We start from the raw sequence: 10,846 nt of genomic DNA, 5'->3' as shown, positions 1-10,846 counted from the left end.
GAGAAGCTCGGTCATCCGGGAGGGGCTCGGAGTAGAACCGGTGCTCCTCCGCATCGAGAGGAGTCAGATGAGGTGGCTCGGGCATCTGGTTAGGATGCCTCCTGGACGCCTCCCCGGTGAGGTGTTCCGGGCCCGTCCCACTGGGAGGAGGCCCCGGGGAAGACCCAGGACACGTTGGAGAGACTATGTCTCTCGGCTGGCCTGGGAACGCCTCGGGGTCCCCCCAGAAGAGCTGGAGGAAGTGGCCGGGGACAGGGACGTCTGGGTCTCTGCTCAAGCTGCTGCCCCCGCGACCCGATCCCCGGACCAGCGGAAGATGATGGATGGATGGATGGAATGTCATACAGCTTACATTACATTACATTACATTACGGTCATTTTGCAGACGCTTTTAACCAAAGCGACTTACAATAAGTGCGTTCAACATCGGTAGGCAAAAGAACTTCAGGTCACAAGAAATCATAAGTGCATTTCCTTCCACTACCAAACAGCTAAGAGCAAAACTAGTGCTAGAGTAAGTGCGATAACCAACCAGCCTCTCACCAACTGCACACCAGTCACAGCGGGGTGGGGATGCAAACCCTGGTTCGGGTAGGGGAAGAAATAAAAGAGGTAGAAAAAGCAGGAATGGGATGCAAACCCTGGTTCGGGTAGGGGAAGAAATAAAAGAGGTAGAAAAAGCAGGAATGGGATGCAAACCCTGGTTCGGGTAGGGGGTAATGAAAATATAGAGGGTGCCAGTGGTGGAGGAAACAATAAGTGCGAAAGGAACTAGGACGGCGCAGGTGCTGTCCTAAGAGGGCGGATCAGGGAAGTTTTTCTTGAAGAGGTGGGTTTTCAGCCTACGGCGAAAGATGGGCAGCGACTCAGCTGTCCTGATATCAGTCGGGAGATCGTTCCACCATCGGGGTGCCAGAACAGAGAAAAGCCGTGACCGTGTTCATGTCAAAAGAGGCGAACTATCCCTTTAAGAGGTGGAGCCCCTCCTTCGATTTGGGTTGGTTAAAAAGGTTTGCCATCTAGCCTGATAAACCAGCCTAAATGGATTGGATGTCTAATTTAGTCTGGCTCCGATGAATGGATACAACGGAACATTGTTGATGAGCACAACCCGTTGTCTTTCAAACCGTGTCTGTGCCTCTGCCCCGCCCGCGTTGATTCAAAACACATCTCTGCGTTGTGATTGGTTTAGTTGCCATCTGCCAGATTCAGGGCAGTATTTTCAAAATGAAAAGTGGTTCGAGGCCAGACCCAACCGCAGGCAAAACATTTTGCCGTCCAGCAGTTGGCGCTGGTTTTCCAGGCTATTTGCCATCATCATTCAGACAAGTAGTCCTAAAACAAATCCTCTCTTTTGACTCTAAATCTGGAATAGAGCATTAACACTGACATTCTATTTTTTCAGTAGTATTTGGTCCACATAATGGCTACTTATATAGTAACAGCCAAGTAAAAATGGCTACCCTCTTAAAGGTAGGGTAGGAGATCCTGGATTTTGAGTCCAGTGAAGCTGCATTTTGAAAATAAACAGGTAAAAAGTCCCAACCCTTTTCTTCACTTTCTCCCTGAAGGCACGCCTCTAGAGTACATGAACGCGCACGAGCACGAAGGTGCACGAGCGCTGTTCTGACAGCAAGCATCGATCGTTGCCGTATTTAGCATTTAGTATTTAGTATATGCTAACTATACGTTTAATAATGCTAGGTGCTAGCCAAGCTGGCTCTAGTTTAGCTTCCTGCCAAGCTTCTGGACGCTCACGGAGCAGGGTACGCGCACAGGGGGAAGGAGGGGGAGGGAGGAGCAGGTTGCAGTTTGATAGACGGCATCAGTATCCAATCATTGTGAACGGTCCGTTCACAATGATTGGATACTGTTTTTCCTAGATTGTACGTTTTAGAGGCCACTAAAACTTTTCATATTTGTGTCAAAACTTTTAATTAATTGGTTGCAATGGGGGTGTGAAGAGTATTTCAAGCAATATGTAAAAAAATGTTCCAGAAAAAGATCCCCTACCCTTTTGCATTTTAGTGTAACATCTGACAAATGTTATGAAAAATGAAAAAACACCTTTATCCCAAAGGCAAATTATGTAAATAAATACATAAAGAACATTTATGTTGTCTCTGGAATAATTGAGACAAGTCTATGTGCATTCAACCAGGGGTTCCTACTTTGGATTAAAGCTGCAGTCTGCAAGATTTGTTGTTGTCATACGTAAAGTCCTACTTTTTGGCATTTTAAGAGTTTACATGATCTATCAGAACGCTTGAAGTTGAAAACGGTGACCTCTGTAGTCGCAAAATGCAAGAAATGCTTATTTTTTTAACCGAAAAATAAAAAGTTATTCAACTTCCTGTCCCGCCCCTTCAAAACACATGAGAACTCGTGCACGTAGACATGCACGCCAGATGCGCCTACACGACTCCTCATTCATCAACTCACCTGTCATTTGCGATCATGGAAGACACAGTAAGTAGACTAGCCCGTAATGAAGTTCAATAGTCCAGATAAATAAGCGTGGGGACGAGCCTACCTTGTATCGCGCGTGCACAATCGGTGATTGACAGGCAGCAGAGCCCAGCTCGTAAACCTGATTGGTTACCTTTTACCGGTCCGGTCTGCAATTTTGTAAACAAACCTGCTGGCTTTGGAGGGACCTAGCGGGACATATAGGGGACCTAGAGAACTCTTTTTTTTTTTGTATTGGGGTATTTAATGTACTACTTTCAGAATCCCCGGACAGTTCCAGGCATTATGCTTGAAAAAGAGTTGCAGACTGCAGCTTTAATACTTATTTTGTTTTTCCACTTTTGAAAAGTTTACACAAAGAACTTTGATGAAAAAACGACCAGATATATTCGACCGACAGAATTCCTTATCAATATCCACCCACTCCATAGTAGATCTTTAAAAGAAGGTAAAGAGACACTAATGAAAAACAAATCAACACATTACACTGTGTCATTATTTCTGGAACAAGAAAACAAAGATAAAATGCAGAAGTTGTGTATGAAACTTTTAGTTGAAATCAATTACAATATTTTTCTTTTTTGATCAAATTCACTTAAATGCTTTGCAAGCTGCTTCTGGGTTTTGGCTTAATTACCGTTTGTTAAATCAAATATGCCCTTCGTGCCTCCATAGAAATGAATGGGTTAGCAGCCTGGGGCAACTAATCAGATGATGTCAAATTATGGGAAGCTCTTCTTTACAGCACTGCATCAGTTCAGTGAAGGTGCAGGTCTCATCACAGTATTTGATTCAGGTTGAGGTCTGGACTTTGACTTGACCATTGCAACACCTTAATTTTCTTTCTCATTCATTATGTTGTAGATTTGCTGCTGTGCTTGGGATAATTTTCCAGTTACTTGTCTTCTCACTGACAACCTTGAAACAGGATCAGTGAAAAGGTGCAGCGCAGGTGGAATCCATCACACACCATAAACTACCTCAACTTTGTGCCAAGATGTAGGCACATCTTCACAGCACTTTATGACTAAATCTGTGGCAAAAAGAATCATTAAAAAAAAAAACAATTTTATGAAAAGATTTATTTAATTTGGTAAAATTTCAAAAAGACAACAAGGAACTGGTGGACGGCAAAGGTTGAGACCCACTGATCACAGCTTGGTTCCCCCACAAACGTTTAAGTGGGTCTGTAGCTAAAAGATAAAGATTAAAATCAACATTTTTAAAACATTCTTGAAATCATACAACTTGGAATTCACTTTGTGATAGCTGCATTTGAGAAAACTTAATTGTTTGCTGTTATTTCAAACAAATCAATAGAGTGTGTTTTTTATAAAAAAAAAGATGTAGGACGATGGGATTGGAAGACAAAAGGTTTGTCATACCAGTTTAAACAGAAGGAGATTTTAAACTCCGAAACCCTCATCAATGGTCCTGGTTTCCTCCTGGTCTACCGAAGACTGGTCTACTGAAGAGAGATTGTACAGAAAGTCCAAATTAACAAAACACCTTTATACACTTGAAAACAAAAAAAAAAAAAGTAAACTGAAGACAATTACTTTCTACCAACCTGGCACTAAACCGTTTGTGTCCATTACTTTCCAGTATTTCTCCATCAGTGTATTAACAACAACTCCTTCACACTCAATTTCAACTGCATATTGAGGAATTGCGATATCTGGGTGTTTCCCCATATCAAACACTGTCAGTTTGAGAAGCTTATCAACCAGCAAGTTGTAGAAGTCATCGTACACCTTGTCATCCCAGGAGCCCTCAGACTTTTCAAATCCATTCAGACGGCACAAGAAGGCCTGAGGAGTCGTCTCCAGCAGACTTTGGGGTAGAAGTCTCACATTCTTGATGTCAACCTCGGACTCATTTCCATAGTCAACAAACAGGACGTGGAGTGTTTGGTCAGTTTTCCGAATTACTTGAGCTCTGTACCACTGGTTGTCACTGGAGAAGAGAGTGAGGCATGGACTGCCAGGACCGAGAGTCTCAGGGGACATGTTGTCTTGTAGTGCCCGTCCTGCCTCCTGGGCACGCTGGGACAGTTTGTGTAGATCCTCTGTGTGGGCAAACTGACACCAGAAGAAATACGGTTCCGCAATACAGGATGCGTATACCATCTCTGCCTTATTTCTGGATAGTAATGGCTCTTTGAACACGCAAGTTCCTACATTCTTTTCAGAGACACAAAGATGGGTCATGTTGGATTCAGCTCGAGTACCTTGGAGTGAGCCTTCCGTTTGAGGGCTTTCTGTCACAACACATTCTTCAGTAGCTTGTTTCCAGTATTTCTGCATTGTTTCATTTAGAATTTCTCCCTTGCACTCGATTTCCACAGAATACAGAGGAACAGCAATCTCTGAATGATCTTTCATGCTGATTACTGAAAGCTTGAGTGGTTTATCAACCACAAGATGGTAGAAATCATCACATGCTTCATCATTCCAGGAGCCCTGGGACACATCAAATCCGTTTAGACTGCACAAAAAGGCCTGCGGAGCTGTCTCCAGTAGACTCTGGGGTAGAGGTTTCACGTCCTTGATGTCAACCTCAGACTCATTTCCATAGTCAACAAACACAACGTGGAGTGTTTTGTCCGCTTTCCGAATTACTTGAGCTCTGTACCACTGGTTGTCACTGGAAAACAGAGCAAGACAAGGACTGCCAGGACCAACAGTCTGAGGGAGCATGTCCTGCTGTGTCTGCCCTGCCTCCTGAGCAAGCTGGGACACTTTGTGTAGATCCTCTGCTTCAGCAAACTGACACCAGAAGAAATGTGGCTCCGAAACACAAGATGCATATACCATCTCTGTTTCACTTTTAGAAATTTCTGGCACCTTGTAAATGCAAGCACCAATGTTCTCTTCAGAAGCTGCAAAGGAAGTCATGTTCCCCTCAGTTTGAATACTCTGGGGAAGCGTGTCTGCTTGTGCCACTCCATTCCCACAGTGCTCTGCAGAAAATGAGTTCCAGTATTTCTGCATTGAGTCATTAATAACCACTCCATCACACACAGCTTTCACTGTATACTGAGGAACTGCAATCTCTGGATGAATTTGCAGACCAAGTATTGTAACTTTGAGTGGCTTATCAACCAAGAGACTGTGAAAGTCATCATAAGCTTCGTCATCCCAGGAGCCTTTGGACTCATTAAAGCCATTCAAGTGGCACAAACATGCCTGTGGAGCCATCTCTAACAGACTCCGAGGCAATAATTTCACATTGTTGATGTCCACTTCAGACTCATTCCCATAGTCAACAAACAGAACATGGAGTGTACTGTCAGTCCTCTGAATTACCTGAGCCCTGTACCACTGGCTGTCGCTGGAAAACAGAGCGAGGCATGGAATGCCAGGTTTAAGCATCTCAGGAGGAATCACATCATGATGTCCTTGTCCTGCCTCCTGAGCGAGTTTTAACACCATGTTAAGATCATCCGTGTTGGCGGGTTGGCACCAAAAGTAATCTGGTCCAACAATGCTGGAAGCATATACCTGCATAGTGATGTTAACAGAAATATTTGGCCATGTGTACATGTAGGTGTTCACATTTTCCTCTGGGTAAGACCGAGAGGAATGCTGAGTCATATCCAAGTCGCCGTGGGAATCCTGTGTCGAAGTCTCGGAGACGGTTTCCTTGCTCTCAAGAATGACGTCCAAAGTTGGTTTGCTTCCTTCATTCAAAATCTTAACATGTTCAGTCTGTGGTGTAGAGACATCATGAGCGACATATATCCCATTGCTGCTTTGGATTTCATTTTGCTCCGTTTTCTGCACTGATATTGATGCTTTCCTCAGCTCATGTGTTGAGCAGTCCCCATTTGTCAGGGCAGCGCTTTTTGAGCCATTAGTGAGCTGCTGATTCGACTGCCTAATCAGACCGGTCATTTTGTGTTGTCTGATTTTTGCCACTTTCTCTCTAACTACCAGATTTACATTCAGGGATCCATCAAACAGTTCAACTATTAGCTTCCCTTTTTCCTCTTTTGCCACAACTGAAATGGTGAAACTGTGGCCAACAGCATGATCTGTAAACCACTGGTTGACTTCCTGTGGTAATTCTGCAGGGACATCAAATAGTCCAAGTGGAACAGCCTGCACAGGAACAGAACTGATGATGCTCGCTTCAGAGGTAATGGGGCATATATCAGTTTCACACACAGTTAGGGTGTCTCCATAATCCACAAAGTGCACTTTAAGTTTTGGGGATATCTCTACTACTTGACCTCTGTACCACTGGCCGTCACTGTATCTCGCTAAGCAAATACTGTTAAGTCCAAGTTTATGATTTGAACTCTGTGGCTGGTCAAGCAGCTTTGAAACATTTTCCATCATTTTGTCAAACAAATGAAGATTCCTGTGCAGTTGGCAGTAGAAGTGGCCGACAGTCTCTGAAGAGGTTACCAACACCTTTTCTGTCCCACCCACCTCAATATTGGGTGTGGAGTAACTGTATGCATCTGATGGGACCTGTGGAGGGATCTGCCCCTGAGCCTCAGACTGTGCATGTTTCTGAGCCAGATACATGCGTGCACTCTTCGATGCCGATTCAAGATCCACTATGTTGAGCAGCAGACCATCTTCATCAGATGCGACAGCTTTTATGATGCATTTCAACCCAACGTCTGATGAAGTACCCAAGTCCAAGAACTTCTGCAATTCTGTGACAGTCAAACTGACAGCCATGGGATTCGTTGGACTTTTCAGACTGAATAAGGAACATTGAAAAGCCTGCGCATTCAGCAGTAGGAAAGCTGGATCAATGGGAAGCACATCTCGCAGAGGGACCCTTTGAGTTTGACCATAGTCTATAAATCTCACATCTACAACAGGTGAATCCTGACTTGCAATTATTCTCGCTCTGTACCACATGGCATTGTCAGGATTACGGGCAACACAGATAGACTCTAGGAGTGGCTGTGAGTGGGCAGATGCATAGTGGTTTTGTAAGTCTTGCATTAGGTGTCTAAGAGAGTCCCCGCTTTCTGCTGTTTGACACCAGAACCTTTGTGAACTTTCAATGCATGATACATTTACATTGACACTCTTTCCCACAGCTAACACACCGTCATCACAAGCATTTTGCCCCTCTGAGGGCAAAGTTGTGGAAAGATGCCCACTGTCCAGTAGTAGAGGGTCAGGAACTTCAGAGCTTGCTTTGATATGAATATCATTAGTGTTGGAAGTGGATGTGTCACCCATGCTGCCATTTGCCTCTGGGTTTTTGGTGCTTTGCCAAATTTCCTCTGGTAAACCATTGGTTACATTGAGTTCACAATGTAAATTCATGAATTGTTCATCTCCAAATGAAAGGGGAAATGATAATGGTTCACTCTGGACATTTAAATCTTGTCCAGGTTTAGAGGATGGCTTTCGGCCTGCCCCCTCGAGAAAAATGCTGTTGATGCATGTGCCATTAGCTTCATAGAGTGTGACATAATAGACATCTTGAGGTTTGTTGTAGTGGTCAAATTTAGCCACCACTGTGTGGTTAAGAAGCACCAATTTCAGGTCCTCAGTCTCATCTGCAGTCAACTCTCTGCTGTTAGCCTCCATTCCATTCAGAGCACAGAGATATGTGACAACTGGCATTCTTAAGAATTTGCCAAGCATTGGTCTGATGTCTCCAACATTAACCACTTCAGTTTTTCCTTCATCCACGTGGAAGACCTCCACAGCAACATCGCTAGTCACAATGTTCTTCTTTAGCAAAGAGCGATGCCATCTGCCGTCAAGCCCTCTGGAAGCACATGGATCCCCACGACTCTGTGGTCGTGCGTCTCCGAAATCAGAGCTCTCTTCGTAGTGTTGGTGGATCTGTTCGGACAACAGTTTCACAGCTTTAGAAAAAATGACGATCTTGCAAAAAATACGGAGATCAGTTACCTCCGTCACGATAACTGTTTCAAAAGTGTCAGTTAACAGCTCAGGGTAAAAGTATTGGTCATGCTCGGTGAGTTCGCAACTACCATCCAGATTCAGTTCTTGTGCTAAACAGAAGGTCTCAGAGGATTCTCCTTTGACTCCTTGCAGACATTTCTGTGCAAGTATTTTAAACTCATCCACTTTGATCTTCGCAGCTCCAAGCTTACACATGTGCTTGGTAAGAATTGGTATCTCGAGGAGAATGATCCTATCTGGCATCAGCACATGCTGAACGACTCCCTTAAACTTTTTCCCAGACAGACACATCAAAAACTTTGTGACTCTTTCAGGCAACTCGTTCTGAAGGAAGAGGACATTCGCAAGTATGCAAGACTCAATTTCAGGAGGAAGGAGAAAACAGTCACTCTGGCCCCAAGCTAAAGCGTCACTTGTGGTGATATGGGGCTTTCCCTGGTCGATGAGGAAAACACTGAAAGTTTTTCCTTGAATCAATATGATTCGAGCTCTGTGCCAGGTGTCACTGATGCAGACCAAACAGAGCTCCCCTGGTTTTCCTTCCGATCCATCAAACCTTCTTTGAGGAGTCTGAATTTCCTCCCTCATCTGCTCATAAATATGTTTCCTCCCATCGTCCATGTTAACCCAGAGTTCCACAATACCAAAATTGGGGTTTTGGTTTACCCTCGTAATGAGAACAGGTACTTCTGTTCCTGGTGTTGGAAGCCCCGGAATTGAACACATTGTTAAGTTTTCAGCTCAAATATACCTGCAAAGTGAAGGGGGAAAAAAAACGTATTAAAATTGGAGAAAAATTTGTTCTTTAAACACAATTTCAAAGCACGAGCCCACATCATGATTGAAATACAGTGCCATTACCAGTCTTTTTGGATGTTATTTCTGTCTGAAACTCACCTAGTTTCCAAACTGTAAGATGGGCTTTTCTGAAAAAGCTTTCTGGTTTATATTCGCAATATGCACAACTTTTTCAGGAGAAATACGTTGAATTATTTGATATAACTTGCGCGCAGAACTTAAAAATGCAATTGTTCACAATCATACAGCTATCACTGAAAACTGTTTTCTCAAAAAGACGCATCCTCACAGATATTCCAATGTCACAGAATCTGATTAAACTATATTTGTGAATGAAAATTATTCATACAGACAGGGCCGCTTCATAAAATATTTCCAATTGATCTTCATGTGAAGTGGGGGTGAGTGTTAAGGTTTATTTTTGAGAAAACTTGACAAAAAGGTAGAGATTATACGCTTATTGTTCCAAGTTGATTTCTGCATAAAAATGTTAATGGGGTGACCACTGGAACACTTTACACCCAATAATGCATATCAAGAAGTTGATTGCCACCTACAACAAGTACATCTGGCATATAACCACCCACATAAAAAAAAAAAAAAAAACTGATATTTAACTTGAACTGACCTGCTTCACCTGTGCAAACAGGCACAGTATATCATCACTTCATTCACAACAAGTGAGTCACTGCGAGTTCAGTGGTGTAAATCTTCTGCACTGAAAATGCATCCCATAAAGCATGTGAAACAGGAAATGACCAGAGTTTGCCGCAAACATTCACAAACACAGATGTGACGATTTATTTGCTCAACGGTAAATTTGTGGTCAGTGGTCTATACTTACATGTAACCATATATAGGTTGGTTCAATAGTCGGCCAAACTCTTGCATTTGCAGAGAACATTTGGATTGACATTCCAATTACAAATTAATTTCTCTTGACCCAAAACATTTTTATGTCTTTAACTGTTTTTTATTTTTCAATTATTATTATGTAAACACCATTTTGTGATTGCAAACCTACTCTGACAAAAGCATGCCATAAGTACTCACTTAGCCTTGCCATAAACCTGATGATATGAAAAAAAAACATAAATAATAATAAATCACTAAACTGGTAGTCAGTTCCACTATCACGGGGATGCTTTTAACAAGTATAAAACAGCGGGCACTTATTTTAGGTGCAAGAAGTCTCATACAACTTCAGTGTCAGTCAGCAGCCTGTTTACAGCGGTGCAATGCATAACTTCCATTTACCACAGACTTTTGCATCAAGATTTTTTTTTTAAAAAATGGTCTCATTTCCATGAGCCCTCATTATTTAACGTGTGATTCGGTGACAGGTTATAGTTTACCTAAGTAAATCAAGGATGCAAATTATTTTGTGATTCATCTCAAAGCTCGCAGCGAGTCAGGAATCACAGCATGGAAAGCATGTGAAACATGTAAATTATTTCCATTCCTGGGCTCCTTAATCATTGCAGTTATGCGCCCTGTGGCGTATATGCACATAAGTTCGCGTACTTTTCAGTGCATTCCTTCTCGGTCCTCCTAATGATTTGAAATACAACCGTCCTTCCCTTTCCTCACCGTGTTTGTTGCGTCTCGTCTCATTCCTCGCGTTCACTTTGACTGGAAAATGAGCGAGAGGTCACGTGGCCTTCTTTAAA

The 10,846-nt window shown here is 43.0% G+C and overlaps 1 protein-coding gene across 1 annotated transcript; it reads right to left on the bottom strand.

Moving 5' to 3' along the window:
- Positions 1-3,296: 3,296 nt before the first annotated feature.
- tdrd6b (tudor domain containing 6b) lies at positions 3,297-10,821 on the bottom strand. Its single transcript, XM_075447654.1, has 4 exons — positions 10,767-10,821; positions 4,040-9,129; positions 3,855-3,937; positions 3,297-3,662 (listed from the first exon to the last, which is right to left on the bottom strand). Exons 2-3 carry the CDS (start codon positions 9,102-9,104, stop codon positions 3,876-3,878), a joined length of 5,127 nt encoding a protein of 1,708 aa, XP_075303769.1. The 5' UTR covers positions 9,105-9,129; positions 10,767-10,821; the 3' UTR covers positions 3,297-3,662; positions 3,855-3,875.
- Between the last annotated feature and the right edge of the window lie 25 nt (positions 10,822-10,846).

This window comes from Odontesthes bonariensis, chromosome 17 (genome assembly GCF_027942865.1).
Source record: "Odontesthes bonariensis isolate fOdoBon6 chromosome 17, fOdoBon6.hap1, whole genome shotgun sequence".
Lineage (NCBI taxonomy): Eukaryota > Metazoa > Chordata > Actinopteri > Atheriniformes > Atherinopsidae > Odontesthes > Odontesthes bonariensis.
Note: the sequence above shows the minus strand (reverse complement) of the source record. Positions and strands in the feature narration are given on the sequence as shown.

Coding starts and splice junctions, on each gene's coding strand:
- tdrd6b (XM_075447654.1), bottom strand. CDS start 9,104: ATGTGTTCAATTCCGGGGCTTCCAACACCAGGAACAGAAGTACCTGTT. Junction 3,938..4,039: donor CACAAACGGTTTAGTGCCAG/GTTGGTAGAAAG, acceptor ATCTCTCTTCAG/TAGACCAGTCTTCGGTAGAC.